This window comes from Primulina eburnea, chromosome 15 (assembly GCF_022965805.1).
Source record: "Primulina eburnea isolate SZY01 chromosome 15, ASM2296580v1, whole genome shotgun sequence".
Taxonomy (NCBI): domain Eukaryota; kingdom Viridiplantae; phylum Streptophyta; class Magnoliopsida; order Lamiales; family Gesneriaceae; genus Primulina; species Primulina eburnea.
This window is the reverse complement of record NC_133115.1, coordinates 1853234-1871968: the sequence shown is the minus strand read 5'-3', so window position 1 is coordinate 1871968 and position 18735 is coordinate 1853234. Positions and strand designations below refer to the sequence as shown.

Genomic DNA, 18735 nt, shown 5'->3' with positions numbered 1-18735 from the left:
GCTTAAGAAAATCTTGGAAATATTAGATTGTTTCATCAAATATATGATAATAAATCTAACATGTAATATATTGTTAAATCCATCGTACGCGAAGAAACATTTCAGGCTATGAGTTGGGTCGAGAATTCTCACACTTTGTGATTTAATAAATAAAACCACATTCAAGTGTTCAGCAAAATGCAGAAAATAAAAAATAAAAAAAATGTTTGTTTAAAGTTAAATAAGTTTATACAACTCTATACTTTGGATAAAACATGTACAGTGTAGGTGTGCAGAAATATTAAATTATCCATTTAAATTCTTCTTGAAAAAAGAAATTAAAAATGACTTCTTGAAGCAAAAACATGGGAATTCTTTTTTCAAAAAAAAAAAATTCTCATTTTAAAAAATTCCAAAAGGTTGAGTTCTAGCGCAAACTCGAAATCCACTAGCAAGCTACTCCACAAGCTCCGTTTTTTTCCCAATATAAAGCGATAGTAAAGTTAAACAACAGATTTGAGGAAAATAGGAATCGCATAAAAAAAACAAGGCTACAATTCTGAGCGAAGCTCGCACATTCTTGTTAACAAACTCGGGATTTTTTTCTTTTTTTGAGACGACAAAAAAATTATGCTAGTCGAATTCCAGTTGAAGAAGTTACCTCTTGAACAATGGAGTACTGGGTCTTGGTTATAACTTGTATCACAACTTATGATCGAGTCACCTCTTCTATATCCCTAATTTATAACAGATCAAGAAAGCACCTAGACTAGAGGAAGCAATATTAAACAAAATTACTATGGTTGCATACGTATCGACGGATTTAATTTGAGAAAGTATTTGAAACATGTATTTCAAATAACATCCAACGATACATGGGAGCCAATTTAGCATTAGAAATCCTATAGCATTAGCAAGTATTTGAGATCTATGATTTCATCTCAATCAATCCAAATGCACCCTTGCTTGTTTCAGTAAACTTCTGAATCGGCTTTCCACAAGTGTCCAAACAAACATATTTCAGGGGTCAAGTCTGTTCCTTGGAGCCAATTTAGCATAGACTTCTGATTCGGGCTCCAAGATACAGAATAGCAGAGAATGGAATATCGCTAGGGAGACACAGTTGGAATGAGTAGAAAATATCGCTCATATTAAATAAATAAGAAAAAGAACCCTCAAATTTCAAGCTCCATTTTCCCTAAAAGACTGGTTCTACTGATACGCAAAATACATTACCTTATCCAATCATCTTAAATTAAATTCAGGGTTCGTTCCTCCATGGACATCGTATGCATACATTCTAGTTTCAGAAGATGGTTCATAAGTTCAAGCCTGAAGAGCAGCACTATCACTAGAAGATGACGGAAACAAATGAAAACAGGAAACTAACCTCAATATCCCACGACTTACACAAATGATTGACTTCAGCCAATTCTACGCGATCTAAACAATGAGTTTTATGGCAGTCGATCCTGAAATCACACTTAGTTGCATATCATATAACAGGTTGCTAGAATACAAGTATTTCGTCAAATTCCTCCAACCAATAAAAGGCACACTATATAGAAACAAACACTTCATTATGTCATTTTCGCATGTTCACTGGGTCAAACTAAGTTGATAGTAAACAGAACATGATCATTAACAGTGAATTTCGTGAAGTTAAAGTTCAGTAATTATGTACAGAAGTTAGTTCATCACATACCCATAGTCACAGACACGACTTATTCGCCGCCTCTCAGCATACAACTTTTAAGTTATCGTCAATCCCTGCTATATATAAAACTGCGAGATGCATACACCAGGCTATAGTCACGGTAGTCAAAATGCTGTACAGAGGTTGCTACTCTTCAAGTTAGAGGAACACTCCTGCTGGATGGGTCTCGAGGGGCTGCATATCCTGCTTCTTTTTGGCTCAGATATTCGAACATGTGAAATTGCCACTGCTAGAACGTCAACCAGTCCATTGTCATCTTCACCTATTTCAGTAGAACTACCAGAAGCTAAAACTGGATTAGAGTCGTCACTGGGAGAGTTGAAGGACATTATTCGTTCTCTCTCTGACTCTAGTCTATCAGATGTTAGGTGCCTCGAAGTGGATCTCGAATGGTTCTTTATCTTTGATTTGAGAGTTAGGGTGTTAATAATTGGTTCTGTGTAGAATGAAATCCACGGATGTCCTGGAGGAAAGAGAATTTTTTCAAGTTAGCAAGAACATAACTCATTGTTGTGCAAAAGGGTCTCTAGAGTTGCCATTAGTAAATTCGGGAGCATAAGAAAACAAAAAACAGGTTCAGGTTCAAACACAAATCCAGAATAGGATACCCTCAATTTACTTTTCTTCAATTTAGTTTCCAACCCAAAAATATGGACACAAGTGAACTACATATTTTATAAGATTCGTTAAAACACTTCATCTCGAGCTTGTGTCCCATATAAACAGTTATATACAAGCAAAAAGTACGTAGAGCAATGTCATGTCCAAACCAATGAAATGTATTTTAGTTCATTTGAGAAATAAATCAAGAAAAGTTCTTGATGTTTTGTAATAGATCTAAATGATCATCCACAGATGATAATCCCCACCAAAGCAAGATAATCACATCTCTCCACACACTATTAATTTACATAAACAATATCTCAATGAAGGAATTGGTAAAACCAGATCACTTACTTAAAACTTCATTTGCAGTAAACCTCGTCGAGATACTTCGTGTCAACATTCCAGAGAGCAGGTCACGAGCAGGTTGAGATATTGTTTCCCATATACCACCACTAAAATCTAGTTTTTCTTTCTTAATAGCCTCGAACATAGTTTCCAAGGAATCTCCTTTAAATGGAAGCAGACCAACCAAAAGTGCGTGAAGCAGGATGCCAGCACTCCAGATGTCAACCTTCTCGGAGTAATCACCCACGAGAACTTCGGGAGCAACATAGGCAGGACTTCCAACGACACCAGTCAAGCTCTGACCTGTAATGGAAAATGCATTGGCATAAATGTTTCAACACCTTAAAATATCATTAGCTCCTTTCTCAAACACTGTCACAGGATTAATTTTCCATCATAAGTTTTTTCCTATTATATTTTTAACACGTGCACCCAAAGTGAGTTGAACTAGTCAACTAAGTTGCAGGAATATCACTCCATCACAGATACACTCATAGCAAAAGTGAACGACTTCCATAAGCTGATAGAACTTAGATCTTGTTGGTCCATTTAATCTAGTAGATTACATTTATTCAACGTACTTTAGCCTTTAACTATCTGCTATGACTTTTTCAAGTAAAATAAAATGTCCAATTGGTTCTAACGTGCTAACACATTTTGCCTGTTTTCTTTTTAGTCAAATCTTCTCAGACAAATTGAAAGAAGCAAGTTCAAGTCTTTCTTATTCCCCTTTCCCCAACTTCTCTAGCTCAACAACAACGTACCTGCAGCTGTCCTACTATGGAAAGTCAAATACTATGTTTGCTCCGTGTGTGTGCGAGAGAAAGAGAGAGAAGTCAAGTATATTAACTTATCTCCTACATATTGTAGGAAACAGAAACTTGCAAATACTAGACAAATTAGGACAACCTAAACATTGCCTGCTGACTGATCGGGTGAGGTATTCTACAATATAGTCCACATCTCTCTCAAGTTAAACATACTCTTAGAATAACATAGTAAGTTTATTCCACTGCTAAATCAAAGCTTAATGCAATTGAAGCAAAAGGATAACTTTCTAACTCATGGAAATTCAAATATTCATTTCATAATAATCACCAAAACGGTATTGACATGGAAAGGATTCACCTAAATCAGAACCTTAATTTACTATAAGACCGCTCAAACACTAAATTAGTTTAAAATCTGCTGGCCACAAGGCACAAAGTCTCAACGCAAGCAACACGAAAGAAGGCGTTCCTTAAACAATATAAAGAACATATTTTACCCCCACAGAACAGGTATCATAAAGAGTGTATTTTGAAATTACCGTCCAAAATTCTGACAGCTAATCCAAAGTCCGCGAGTTTCACTTGTCCAGAAGATGTTAGAAGGATATTTTCAGGCTTTATGTCCCTGTGAACAACCCCCATCTCATGGCAGTATCGCACGGCCAACATCAGTTCTTTGATCATGTTAGCAGCCTTCTGCTCAGAATACAAGCCATTTTTAGCCATCTGATCAAGCAATCGTCCCCCAGAGCAAAGTTCCATTACTAGATGGAAAGATTCAGCATCTTCATACACTGCTTTCAATGTCACAACACCAGGGTGACCAGAAAGATGCTGCATTATCTCCACTTCCCGATGCACAATCTCCTCCCCTTTGCGTAAAATCTTGCAAGCAAACTCCTCCCCAGTTGCCTTGCTCCTACACAACACTACCGACCCAAACTTTCCCTTTCCTATTGTTTTAGCCAATTCATAGTCCTGGTCGATCTTCTTCTTCCTACCTAATCGAGTTGCTGAATCAATGCATCCGATTTTCCTCTTAAGACCTCTACCTGGATGTTCCAAACTTGATGCCCCACATGCCGGGGCAGTGGCTACTCCATTAACAACACTTCGACATGAATCAACAATTTTCGAAACAACTACTTCCTTGCACTTCTTTTTCCTTCTTGAATAATCTTCCAGTGACAAATGTGACCAAAGAATCGCCAATTGAGTTTGTTCCTCAGAAACTTTTTCACATTCTCCTGAGATCTCAACTCCTTTCCTCTTCTTCCCAAGACAATCCATTAAAAGAAATCTAAACTTCTAACTTTTTCGAAGTTCAAGAAATAATAAGCAACCTTAAACTCAAAGTAAATCTCACTATTAACTGAATCTCTTAAAAATACTTATCTCAAAAACTTAAACCACCAACTGGATCCTCCCTTCACCTACTTTTCCCTAATTCCGATCGATCTAAAAGCAATCAACCACTGAAGTTAAGGTACCAACCGATTAGAACTCCATATTTATGTAATATCCTGCAATTTTAGCATCAAAACCTAATGCAATCGATCCGACCACCCTGAATAAAAAGAAAAAAAAAGAAGATAGTTTCCTTCAGATATCAACTAAAGAAGTCCCAAGATCTCTTAGACTCTTACCTTCACATGCACAAAGTTTCTTGTATTTTTTTCCTGCAACGTGTTCACGTAAACGGTCGACAAGTTATACCCATAACCTTGATCCTTCATTTTGCAAAACAATCTGAAATTTATTACGTAATCAATGCAGAGAAGAAACCCTAGGAAAATCCTGAATCAAATCCCCCACATCTCTCCCGGAGAAAATCAGGAAAAATCAAAAGCTCGAGATCCATAAGGCCGAAGAGGGATGAAGCCTACATATTTTTCGGCAATATTTACAGGCGATTCACGCAACGATTCGGAAAAGCTAGAGAGAGGAAGAACGAAAATTGGTAGAACAAAGGCGTCTTCTCCGAATAGGAAAAGGTAAAGCTGTGCGGTACATTTCCTGCTGTATTGTACAGTTCACGCTGTATTACTGTACGGGGGGACGCACGTGACCCTTTAAACGACCGCCGATGTTCTGCCTTCGCGCAAATCTGAGTCGATCCAACGGTGGAGGAAACACCTTTCGGGTTGGTATTAACGGTGGTGATTTGGTGGCACCATTATACGGTTGGATTTGCTTCATCATTTATTATAGTTAATTTTTGTGAGACGGTCTTACGAGTCCTATTTTATAAGACGAATCTCTTATTTAGATCATATATAAAAAAATATTACTTTTTATGCTGAAAATATTATTTTTTATTATAAATATCGATATAGTTACAAATATCACATATAAAGATTCGTTAGAATAACTTTATTCAATAAATAATTAAAACGAATTCATTTTTGTTTGACTCAAATTCCTACCATAATGAAAAATCAATTCCGGTAAAGCAAATATATGTAAGTGAGAGCGTCAGTTGAGAAGCATGATTTCATGAATGTTCTTCCAGTCCAGTCTTCAATTCCTCGATTCAGCCACTTTGATTAAATAACACCAGATATTGGTCTATGATTCACGAGAGAGGATCATTTATTGGCTGCAAAAAAATAGCGATCACTCGCTAATGCTCATAACATGTTTGATCAATTGTCACACTAAGGTGATATGGTAAGATAGAAATTTGGTTTTGTAGCCTCATTTGTTAGAATCTGAAATTTTAACTTGAAAATGGGCTCTAGATATTTGCAAAATTGTCTTTTAGGAGCTAAACTTTTAATCGGCGGGCGAAATGGAGTGTTGCATTCAAGACTGGTGTTGTATCATTCCACAGGGAAAGAAGGAGAGGAGATTTTAACGTCAGAATGGTGTGAGAAGGCCTTTCTGAAGTTGAAGAAATGGAGCCATAAGCTGAAAGAAGTGGATTTAATTGGTGGCAGGCTAGTGAATATTGACGACGGTTCAAGAATCGTTGATGAAGCTTTGGAGCGCAAATTGCATGCTTTCAGATCCATTGTTAGGGCCTTCATTGGAATTCCTTTTATGCAAGAAACAATGAAAAATAATTTAATGGCTTCATTTGGTAGCCAGGATCAGTGCAGAGCTTTTCAGTGTTTTGGTAAGCCAAGTGAAAGAGAGAAACTTCAAGTAACTTCTTTGACTAAAGTTGCCGACATTTTGAGCATTTCTGCGCAGCAAAGAAAGTTGGTCAGGCATACCATATGCCCGCAGGTGACACAGCATCACATATGGATGGGTTCGCTTCAGGAGATACTGAATGGATTGAAATCTGATATCGACGTTCTGATTCATTGCCACCATCCAAGTAATGAAATAAGATTGGCGCAGCAAATAGTTGTGGGCTGTCTTAAGTTTCTCGAGTCGTTTACATCTTATGATGACCCTGAGTATACCTCCTGGATGCGCCCCAGACCTATAAAACAAGTGTTGGATTCCACGGAATCTCGCAAATGGGAGGAACTTCTTGAGATGTCCATCGATCTCATTAACTGTCTAGGTGATGAAAAGGAATTAGCTTTCCATGTTTCCAAACTTGAGGTTATGAAAGAAGGGCTCTATCAGATCAGGGATGTGTTGGTAGATAAGAACATTGGATACAAAGAGACTCGGCACCAGGAATATTTGGCGCAGAAGAAGTTGAAGACGACATTGGGTCACTCATCGCAATGTTTATTTACACTTCTGCTGTATTACCTTTATGGCAGTGTTAAAGATATTGAAGTGGAAGTTCGTGGAGGCACGCATACAGTTGCTGGCAGCGGTAACTTGTGCTTGTATATGGGTAAGATTCTTACATCAGATGAGGAAAAGGTCGTTTGGAATGGGGTGAAGCAACTGGATAAGGCCCTTGGCCTGTTCAAGTTTGTATGGGAGACAGCAAACATGAAAGGGAATTTGGAGGTGCAAGGCCATTTGTGGTGTGTTGGGTCTGAGAATAGGTCACTTTCTTATCGAGGGATTGTGTACTTCATTCATGGTATAGATTTAAGATAATATTGGCACCCCACATAAAGGGAACTTCAATTTTCTCAATATTCCTAGTCTTTAGTTTGTGCGTCGAGTCGAACTTGAATCCAAATTTTTTTTCGGGTTGGTGTCTCGTACTAATTTTAGTATAAACATATATTGAAGATTTTCGTATTTGAAAACAGACATGAAGTTTGTATTGAAGATGTTTTCGGATTTTTGTGAAGAAGGTAAAAAAAAAACAGAAGAAAATTTCAGATACCCGACAATTTCGGGTCGATTTCGATTACCTGACTTGTCGGGTCCCAACAAGATAAACCCGAACCCGACCCGATGTCCACCTCTAACCCCAAGATATGGTCTAATAGATCGTATAATACTTTTAATTCTTCTAAATATTTGCCCAGAGTCATCGCAGAAGCCATAAAGATTTTTATAAAGCTATAGTATCTATTTTTTTTATCAAGTATTTTGATGAAGTCGTAGATCATATTTGACTGACATGATGATTAATTTTTTATGAAAACTTGAGGAAATTTAAATAATTATTACATCAAACAACGAACTCAAACCGGCGGAATTGAATTTGACTGTTTTCCTACAAATCTAATAAAGTTTCAACGATCCAAAATAATTCATCGACACTAATAAATGATATCACTACAAAAAATTGCTAAAAAATTATTCTTGGACCAAATATAGTCAAAAGCATTATTGAATTTGACCATATTGTGTATTAGTCCTCAATGGCTACTGTTGTTACGTTAGCTGTTGGTAGTTGGGTAGATCAACTATGTGAGAAACTATAATTGTTTCTAGAAAAATTTCCACATCTAAATTAAACACATAAACTAACCTCAAATCATCGTCTTAAGTTTGAGACGAAGTTTTAGGTTCGAAACCCAGCTGTAACCAACTATTCTTTCATACTAAAAAAAGACATAAAATTTTCTTTTCTTATATTCAAAAATAGTCATAAAACTTGTGTGAGACAGTCTCATAGACCGTATTTTTTAGACGGATCTCTTATTTGGGTCATCCATGAAAAACTATTATTTTTTATGCTAAGAGTATTACTTTTTATTGTGAATATCAGTAAAGTTGACTCATCTCATAGATAAATATTCGTGAGACCGTCTCACAAGTGACATGTTCTAAAAAATTTATATTTCTCATACCCTCGAGATTTTTTTAAAACTATAAATTTACTACAACATCTGAATTTTATTTATTTTGCGAAAGATGTAAAAGAAAATACCGTATGCCGCTAAGCGGCAAGTGTAATTAATATTTAATACAAACATGGATGTAGTACATATATCGATCCCATAATAATAAAGGCTGTAAAATCCTGCTATTATTTAAAAATTACACATTATAATTAAGTATAGAAGATAGATGCTCTATTCATGGTAATCAGCTTGGATCTTCAAGCATTCCAAGTTTCCTTTGCCACCATATTGATTGCTAAGCATTGTCTCCACATATTCTATGTATTTCATCGGACCATATAAGGCGCGACCGTCACGTTTCACCAATTCCTCCGACGGGCTCACAACCACATCCGGTGCTGGACCATTCGCCAGGACCACTGAAATCCTGGTCGCCTCAGTGTTCACCACGGCCCTATGCTTTACACTTTTGTATCTCCCGTTACTAAATATCTGTTTAATAAAAAGTCAGTGCCGTATCGAAATCAAACTTGGAGAACTTGATAAAAATATGATTTACCTCGAGATGATCTGCGGTGTTCACCAAAATAGAATTTTTGGGAGAGTTGGTGTGGAACCACTCCCCGTTGTGCTCTATTTGAAGGCCAGCAACTCCATTGTGAATGAGGAATGTTAGAAGACCGTGATCCGTGTGTGGAGGGATCCCGATTGCGAGATCAGGCTGAGGGCATGGCGGGTAGAAGTTTGCAGCGTACAACTGAAAGCAAGAATCCAGGTTCATAGCTTCATCCATGGATCCTGCTTCCAATTCCAAGTTCTCACAAATTCCCTGCAGGAGTTTTCTCAGAACCCATCGGCTTTTTTCTGAATATTCGGATACAACGTACCTGGATAAAATTAAAATCAACACATTATACATGTAAATATTGTATCCCACCGAAAATTATGAGATCCATCTATACGATTAATTATAAATTATACCTTAGATGCTGCGGTTTCTCTGGACAGTAAAAGTTAGGATGAACATAGGATTTCATGAAATCCCTCCACAAGAGAATCTTGTTGTTTGCAGTGTTGGCAGTGCCACTGCCGGCTTTTATGGGATCCGACGCACTCTTAGCCTCGTACCGCCGCTTTTCCTCCTCCGGCAAGTCGAAAAACTCCAAACTTGCGTCGATTATGGCCTTCATCAGTGATTCTGGGATCCCATGATTTATCAGCTGCAGAGATTTTTTTGAAAAAATCAAGAAAACGTTCTTAGTATTTAATTTATTTCCTTCAAATAAAAGTATCTGTTAAAAATAAATAAATACTAATAACCAATATAGCTAGATTCGTGAATTAATTTTACGTTTCTTTTGAAACTCAATTACATATATATAATAAGTTCTAAAATTATTTAATTCAATGTAAAAAAACAGAAGCTTTTTAAATTATATTTCACTCATTTATTAACTATAAAAGAGAATCCAAGTGAATGTGGTTGGAGAACATACCACGAAGAATCCCCAATCCTCACAGGCTTTGCGAATATCCAAGAGGGCAATGGACCGTTGATCAGCATTATCCGAGACGAGCATGGAAAAATCGACAACCGGGAGCGAATCCGAATTCGAGCCTTTCGAATCATTGATGAAAGTGAACTGGGAAGGAATAGATTTCAGGTCGGGAGATTGGGCAAGGTCTTTCACGCACAAATCATTAACAGAAGGAACCGTGGGTGCCATTTCTGGTGTGTGTATGTGTGTTTATTCGATCACTCAAATATTTTTGTTGAGCAAATGAAGACAATGAGCGGACATTTATAGGGAACGGGGAGTGGCCATGCAAGTCAATAATATCTGCTGCCTATTTAGTGTAATATATATTAGGCAAAAACTTGTATGAGACGGTCTCACGGGTCATATTTGTAAGACGGATCTCTTATTTGGGTCATTCATGAAAAAGTATTATTTTTTATGCTAAAAGTATTACTTTTTATAGTGAATATGGGTAAGTTTGATCAGTCTCACAGATTAAGATCCATGAGACGGTCTCACATGAGACCCACTCTATATATTAATAATCACGTATTTATGAAAATTTTAGAATAATTTATAATAAATGTTAAAGAAAATTTGGTCTTCGAATAATTCTTGGTTTTGCTCAATTCAGTTTCCAACTAACTTCTAATTTTCGTCTATTTTGGTCAAACTGATATCGGACAAATCAGCAATTTTCGATATAACTTCAACAAGTTTTCTTGTCACGTCAGCATTTTATGATGTCACGTAAAGACTCCAATGAAATAAGAATGAAAGCTGAAAAATCAAAGTTAGTGTACCATAACATAATTCTGAAAACTTTGAAATGGACCGAGAAATTTATTTATGTAGAATGTTATTCATGTTTGTTCATATAAACGCATTATCTATTCATAACGTGGCTCTTTGTTTGTGTTAAACTAAATCAAGAATGGAAAACCTAATAAAAAACATTCGGCAAAAATTTGTGTGAGACGGTCTCACGAGTTATCTTTTGTGAGACGGATCTCTTATTTGAGTCATCCATGAAAATTATTACTTTTTATGCTGAGAATATTACTCTTTATTGTGAATATCGGTAGGGTTGACCCGTCTCACAGATAAAAATTCGTGAGATCGTTTTACAAAAGACCTACTCAAAGTATTTTTGCTATCCGACAAAAAAAATATTGTTTCGATTGAATGTTTGTGTACTAGCTTGAGTGTAATGGTATGAATACCGACTTTCTTGTCAGAGTGGCCGACTAAATGCAACGGGGTAGGCAAATGTAATAATTAGGTAGGCTAATCATATATTGGTTTTTATGGGATCAATATTTTAAAATTATATTTATGCCAAATTTATCATTATTTAATTTTAAAATTATATTTATGCCAAATTTATCATTATTTAAATATTAAACGATCAATTTGTAAATAAGATGGTGCAACATCTGTCCAACAAGATAATTAAAAAAAAATTCTTGGTGCATTTTTCCTAGTCAAATTGAATGAATGAATGATGGCTTGTTTGGCTATGATGCAAAAACAAAAGTTGCCACAAAATTTGCAGCATACATATAACCGAAAGCAAGAATCCAGGTTCGGAGCTTCATCGATACACTTACCATTCCAGGTTTTCACAAACAAATTACCTATACGATGGATTATTATTTAAAAAAAAAAAAAAAACTTTACATACATTCAACGTGTGCACGCGTGCGATAAACTTCATATAATTTATATTGTGCAAACGTATTTTTGGTATTCTAAATTTATAATTGATATATGATACTATATTATTTATATATAAAAAAATCATGTTGTAGATATAATTTTATGGACAATATTATTTGGTATGTGGCCATCCCTAATCTCGAGGTTTTAGAACGAAGTTTTTGGGGGTATGAAAGCAGATTGCCTGCCGCACCTATCTATCCCCATCATTTCTTAGAAGATTAAACTTAAGTTGGTCAATGGATGACTCGTTAAAAATAAGAAAAATAACGTGTGAATCAGAAGCAGATTGGTCTCACGCTTGTAAAAATTTGTAGAGGCTCGAGTTCTGGTTCGAGTTCGAGTTCGAGTTCGAATCCGAGTCCACGCACCTTTTTATGTACTCAAAAAAGAAAAAGAGAAAGAAAAAGAAAAATAACTTTGAACTAGGAGCAGAACCCCGACAAATTTATGGAAATATATATATCGTGAGTGTGAATATGTAAGTAAGCAAATAAGCAGTGTCTTTTATTTTAGACCTAATTGTGAGAAATTAAGATTTTGGTCCTTTAAATTGTCTTGTTCTTTATTATAGTTCTGTAACTCGTCAAAATTTGGTTTTCATCTAGTAATTCAGAATTTTTTTCTTTGGTCTTTTTTTGACGAAATCCAGTACTTGGCCTATCAAATATTGCTTATTTAACACCGATTATATCTTATGTGGCTCATATGATGCGAATAAAGTCCTGTTACACATATTAAAATTCATCTAAATAAAGCGATAAATAAACCATAATCAATATTTCAAAATGTGTGGGAAAAAAATCAGTTTTTTTACAGATTTTAATATATGGAATATATGGTTTATTAACGACATACGAACTATGTAGAAGAACATCAATGTCAATTAGTAATATTTGTTAGATTTAGTGATTTCGAGAAAAATAAGATAAAATATTTTGATAGAAAGTTGATTTTCCCCAAAGAGTTTTATATTTATTTTTTTTAGTTTACAAGGCTCTGTAAATGTTTCTCACATTGGATGTGTGGAGGTAAGAAAGTTTGCAGTTGAAGTATTTTACCCTAACTTGTAAGTTTGAAGTTGAAAATATTCACACGTTTTTTGTGGGAATTCTCGTGTCTCTCATCATCTCAAACGTGGAAAAGCCTTTTGATTACAATATGTTGGAAATAGGTTTTTTGAGGCACACTAATTATTTTTTAAAAAAAATCGATAGAGCGTTATTCGTCTCGTAAAAGTTGAAATTTGATTTGTATTTTTAGAATATTAATTTGATAAAAACCAATTTAAGGTGAATGAGAAATTAATTATTTGAGATATGATAGATCCAGGTTTTTATCCAAAACATGTGATCATCTGAAAAAATGCGATCTGAACTTTTCGAATTCGAAATGAACTCCACAAAATTGTATACCATTATATCAATATCTCACGGATCATATTTAATCTCAAACCTAGATACACAACTAACATCGAAAAATGTACATACAACTTTTGAAAAAGTATAAATAGACTCTTATCTCATGATTAAACAAAGCTAGACAACCACAAATGAAAAATAATTATATTTTCATCCAATTCATATATTTTATTTAATTTTCTCGTTCTTCATACAAGAAAGTTCAAAAGCAATTTACAAGTTCACACAGTTTTGTAATTTGGAATCCTTTAATTACAAAATGAAAATAGTTGTATATTTGAATACTTTTTTGAGCAGGTCTCTTATGAGACGGTCTCACGAATCTTTATCTATGAGATGGGTCAACCACATCGATATACACAATAAAAAGTAATACTCTTAGAATAAAAAGTAATATTTTTTCATGTATGACCCAAATAAAAGATCAGTCTTACAAAATACGACTCGTGAGACTGTCTCACACAAGTTTTTGCCTACTTTTTTATCTTATACCATCAGCACCACATGTGAAATAAAAATCGTATTAAGACAAATAGTGGAACTCTAGCCTCGATTTTACCCTATGTTTCAGTTTTGTCTCAGAATTTTTTGTAGCATAAACTGCGACAACCTTCAGCCAATTTTATTTTGCACATCATTCAGTACCAACACAATATTGAATAAAAACTGGTTTGATAGGTTGCAAAAAATGACATCATTTTCCTCACCTTATAGATTGAGTGTTGATAATGTTGCTTGAAGAAGCTTTAAGGTAGGGATGACAATGGAGTAGATTTGGCTAATCTCGGTATCCATCCCGAACCTGAAAATTGGAGGATTCAATCCAGGTTAGACCTGTTGGACCCGCTTAGAGTTAAATATTTTTTGAAATTAAGTCATATAAAATAAAAAAAAACGTTTAAAAACTAATAAATCATTAACTTTACTTTCCAATTTTATATCAATATTATTTGGGAACAAATTTTTTTTATCACAAGTTAAAACCTATTAATTTATATTCAACTCATAACAAAATAAAAATTATAATTATATATTTTCTTTTAAACACATCATTATAAAATGAAAAGAATTTCAATATTATAAGATAAAATTACGATGCACTATTCAATAAATAAAAAAATAAATATATTCTTAATAATATACACACACATGTACATGTATGTTTATTTATTTATTTTTATATATATAGTGGCGGTATGAGCTCAATGAATCTCAGGGCCCGTCTCGGACACGTTTGACCGGGTCTAAACGTGCCCTGCCTGGTTGGGTTTAATACGAGACCAGATTTAATCCCTACCCATTGTCATCCCTATTTTTAGGTGGATTCAAGAACACAATAACTCGATTGCTCCTCAATTTTCTTCATTAATTTCCTAAGAAAATGTGATCTTGCTTGTATTTATTTCTCACATTCTCTAAGGGGTGGGCAAGGGTTGGCTAGTCAGGTTGTTCGGATCGAGTACCCGTTTTGTCGGTTAATTTCTTTTGATACACGAACCAGACTAGTCAGGTACCTGATTGTGTTTCGGTCAGGTAACTCGAATAGTTCGGATTTGTAGTTATGACATTGGCTAATTTTTCATGGATTTCTTAGCTAGATTTTTTTTTCTCTTTTTGCTATAAATTTTCATGCTTTTTCAAGATTGTAAAAATCGCTCAACTTCAAATTTATGAATAATTCAATAGTATTTTTAACTCAAATATGAAAATGTGTTTTGTTATTAATGTTTCTAAGAGGAATCTATTTAATCATATATAATTAAAACAAAAAGTATGTTACATTCAAAAGTAGATATACATTTTTGAAAACAGAATCGAAAATGGTCATCTTTCGGCAAGTATGAAATTAGAAATCATATTTAATATATAACTTTATGAATGTTGAAGTTTTCTATTCAGATTTAGTAAACAAATTTGAATTTCTTGCAATCCAAAGTCACTAATAAGTCAACCCAGTATATGTTTATTTTGTTTAAGTGCAACTATTATTAATAAAAAGAATAGAACAAAATATTTGAAAAAATCGTATATTATTTTGTATATCAAAATTTTAAACAATAAATAAATATTTTTTAAAAATTCTATTATTTTTTTCATTATTAGATGAATATATTTTGACTAAAAATGTAATTATTTTTTGAACATGTTAAAAATATTTATATTAAATTTCTATAATAATAATAATAATAATAATAATGATAATGATAATGATGATGATAATAATAATAATAATAATAATAATAATAATAATAATAATAATAATAATAATAATAATAATAATAATAGTTTACAGACAGTTAATATACACAAAATTCACGACATTTTTTAAAAAAGTTGATGAACCCAATATTAATTTTAGATTTTATTTAGTATGATATAAAGTAATAAAAATTAAATATATAAGTAACACATAACTTAAAATCATAATCGAAATTAAATAAAATGATATAATCGATACAGAGACTTAAAAGAAGTTTATATTTTTAAGAAACGTCAAATTTAAATTTAAATTTTAAAGAATTCACATTTAATTAAATATTTATTTCCTATTTATTTCATATATTTAATATGGTAGGTGAATAAATTAATGCTTATATTTTTTTTATTTTATAGTATATTATTTTTGGCAAAAACTTTTTAAATATGGTAAAAATTATGTTTATATACATAGACATATATATACGACATTTTGAGAATATGTTGAGCCGATTCACGAGTAATCATAGTGATGTTCATTTAAAGGCTTTGATAAAGGTGATTATATACTTAAGACACACATTGGAATATGGTTTGCATTATACAAAATATCATGTGATGCTAGAAGGATATAGTGATGCTAATTGGATTTCTGACACAAAAATTCAAAATCCGCTAATGGCTATATATTTAGTGTTGGTGGTGGCACAGTCTCTTGGACATCATCCAAACAAATTAACTTGCAACGCTATATCGACATGAAATATGAATTCATAGCATTTGATAAAGATGTGGAAGAAACAATGTGGCTTCACAACTTTCTAGAGGATATTTTATGTTGGAAGAAGCCAGTGTCTGCAATAATGATATATTGTGACAGTCAATTCGAAACTACAAGGGCATAAAACAATATGTACAATGCTAAGTCTCAACATATCATCAAGGACGTAACACAGTGCAACGATTGATCTCAAATAGATTTACTTCTATTGATTGAGTTAAATAAAAAGATAACTTGATAGATATGTTTACAAAAGTATTTTGGTGTACAAATTGTCTAGATGAATGAGTTTAAAACCTAAAAAATAAATTTTTCATATTGGAAATCCAACATTGTTGATTGAAGATCATAAGATTTTTGTTCAATGGGATAGTTAAATTATGAAAACTTGAGCTAACACTGGTGAATTCATCCCTTTTCATTGTTATTACAATGATGTTGATGTCTACCAATGTAGTGAGGTTGAGTATTGAATTTTTAATGATTCCTTAGCTTGTAAAAATAAGAGTATGGTAGTATACTCTCAGAAGAGACCACCTATGTAAATGTGAAGATGAGGCACCTCAACAAAACACTTAAGAAACCAAGAAGTGCTACATGGTTAAAACAGACACAACGATAAACAACCCAATGAAAATGGCAGGAAAGTTATCGTGTAGATACTGTTATCTGATTTTGCATTAACCGCTAATAAGTTCAATACTTCAATTTGACTTCGTGACCCAGTAAATCTGATAGTATTATACTAAAAAAGATTCGATGTCAAAAATTACTTGTCCTGATGCAATAATTTTCCATGTATATATCTTTCGACATCACATGTATTCATACATTAATTTCATTTATGTGAGAGATTGTTTGAAATGTTTTATACATTAATGAATATAAATTAAAAAAATAAAAACTCAAAAGATTGTTCTAGGCGACCTTTGAGGTGCCTCAGCCCCCCACAATGCGACATGGAACAAAAAAGGCCGCATGAGCCTCTCCCATTCCCTGGATTATTCCAAGGCCATAGGGGAAGTGCCTTAGCATCTGCCTCATTGCCCTTGAATTTCCTGGCCATAAAATGGCTCATAGGTGCCCGAAGGCGCTGATTGACTAAATTTACGAGTTTTATGATATCTTGCACTCAAATGGTGTCTCTTGGCGTTTCTTATCAGACTTTTGGATGAAGGGACACCTGTTAGATGAAACAACATATCTCTAATGATTGAGATATATAAATACATGATCAAAGACAATAAGAAAACACTTTTGATCATCAGATTTTTCTACATATATTGCATTCATTTTGCTTTCTCCTCTACTTCCTTCTTTTGAAAGAGAGTACATACTATTTTTATAGTTATTGTTGTTACGATTTACAATGTTGTTATTCTAATAAGAAGTTGTTGTATCTCGGAAAAAAATTGCATAAATCGAAGCATTAAGGAGGACAAAAGTCTTCTTAAAAAGAGAATGTGCAACACTTGCATCATGAACTCATCAATCTTGTTGTAGGATTCATATGTTATTATCAAAGATTTCAAAATATCACCGAAAAACATACATTACCTGTCTTTCTCGACAAAGAATAATTAAATTTTTATTTTTATCAAATCATATAAATTTTTTAATGAAATCTTTTGGGTTGGGACCATTTCTGTCTTGGCGTATCCGAGCAAATTGATTTTATATATTAGTTAATAAAATATCCATATAAAATTTATTCTTAAAAAAATTCTAAATACTTAATAACATGGAATACCGATATTGATTATTGAATTTTGAGTTGGTTCCAGGAGGCCACCAGTTTTCAGCTGACAACCATTTGATTTTCTTGGCCCTCTTTTTCATCTGTCCTATTAATTTAGTATCCCTAGTTTTTTGGGTTTCATTTCATCCTACATGTAAGGGCATTACCCTCGTGATAGAATCAAGGGTTCAAATTTAGCCACACATACATGGGATCCACTAAATTTTTTAAAATCACATATATATGTGAATCTTGTCCATCTAAACCATGTGGGGCAGTACCTCAACATGTAGCATCGAATCTATCCTAGTTTGGTCCATGATTAGGAATGGAGAATCTGATGACAGACTCGGATAGATTAAAGTATGGAGGTCTTTTTGTATTCAATTAAATAAGTGAATAATAAGATAAAAAGAGGATTTTCTGGTTCGGGGATGCAGAGGGGTATTCTATGCTTGTCCGAGCTCACATACCACTCCCTAATGATCCAAACCTATCAGTGTCAGTGAGAAATCCAAACCCAAAGTAAAATTTTTAAAATGACTAATTCGTTGACACTTGGAAAGGGTTGTTCGTCACTTCTTCCCCACCCTACAAGTGAAAGGGAATATGGACACTCGGAAAAGGACACCGAGGACCTAATAAGAGAAGCATTATTGAATTTGGCCACATTGCTTGTTAGTCCTCAACGTGCTGCTACTTGGTAGATCAAATCAATATTTTTAATTAAAAAATTTGTCAAAAGATTCTTATTTTAAAATTTAAATATATAAACTACCCCAGC

The 18735-nt window shown here is 33.7% G+C and overlaps 3 protein-coding genes across 4 annotated transcripts; 1 reads left to right on the top strand and 2 right to left on the bottom strand.

The window, feature by feature from the left end:
- Positions 1-1540: 1540 nt before the first annotated feature.
- On the bottom strand, positions 1541-5441 carry LOC140813788 (serine/threonine-protein kinase PEPKR2-like). Of its 2 annotated transcripts, XM_073172515.1 has the most exons (4): positions 5064-5441; positions 3957-4984; positions 2654-2950; positions 1541-2159 (listed from the first exon to the last, which is right to left on the bottom strand). In XM_073172515.1, the coding sequence occupies exons 2-4, from the start codon at positions 4705-4707 to the stop codon at positions 1801-1803; spliced, it is 1407 nt and encodes a 468-aa protein (XP_073028616.1). In that variant the 5' UTR covers positions 4708-4984; positions 5064-5441; the 3' UTR covers positions 1541-1800. The 2 variants fall into 2 exon arrangements, with proteins under 2 accessions (XP_073028616.1, XP_073028615.1); XM_073172514.1 differs by having other exon boundaries at positions 3957-5441.
- A 385-nt stretch (positions 5442-5826) lies between these two features.
- On the top strand, positions 5827-7461 carry LOC140814061 (uncharacterized). The gene has a single exon (XM_073172920.1). It carries the CDS (start codon positions 6148-6150, stop codon positions 7429-7431), a length of 1284 nt encoding a protein of 427 aa, XP_073029021.1. The 5' UTR covers positions 5827-6147; the 3' UTR covers positions 7432-7461.
- A 1188-nt stretch (positions 7462-8649) lies between these two features.
- LOC140814003 (2-oxoglutarate-dependent dioxygenase 19-like) lies at positions 8650-10362 on the bottom strand. The gene is made up of 4 exons (XM_073172847.1): positions 10073-10362; positions 9558-9796; positions 9136-9463; positions 8650-9068 (listed from the first exon to the last, which is right to left on the bottom strand). Exons 1-4 carry the CDS (start codon positions 10301-10303, stop codon positions 8808-8810), a joined length of 1059 nt encoding a protein of 352 aa, XP_073028948.1. The 5' UTR covers positions 10304-10362; the 3' UTR covers positions 8650-8807.
- Between the last annotated feature and the right edge of the window lie 8373 nt (positions 10363-18735).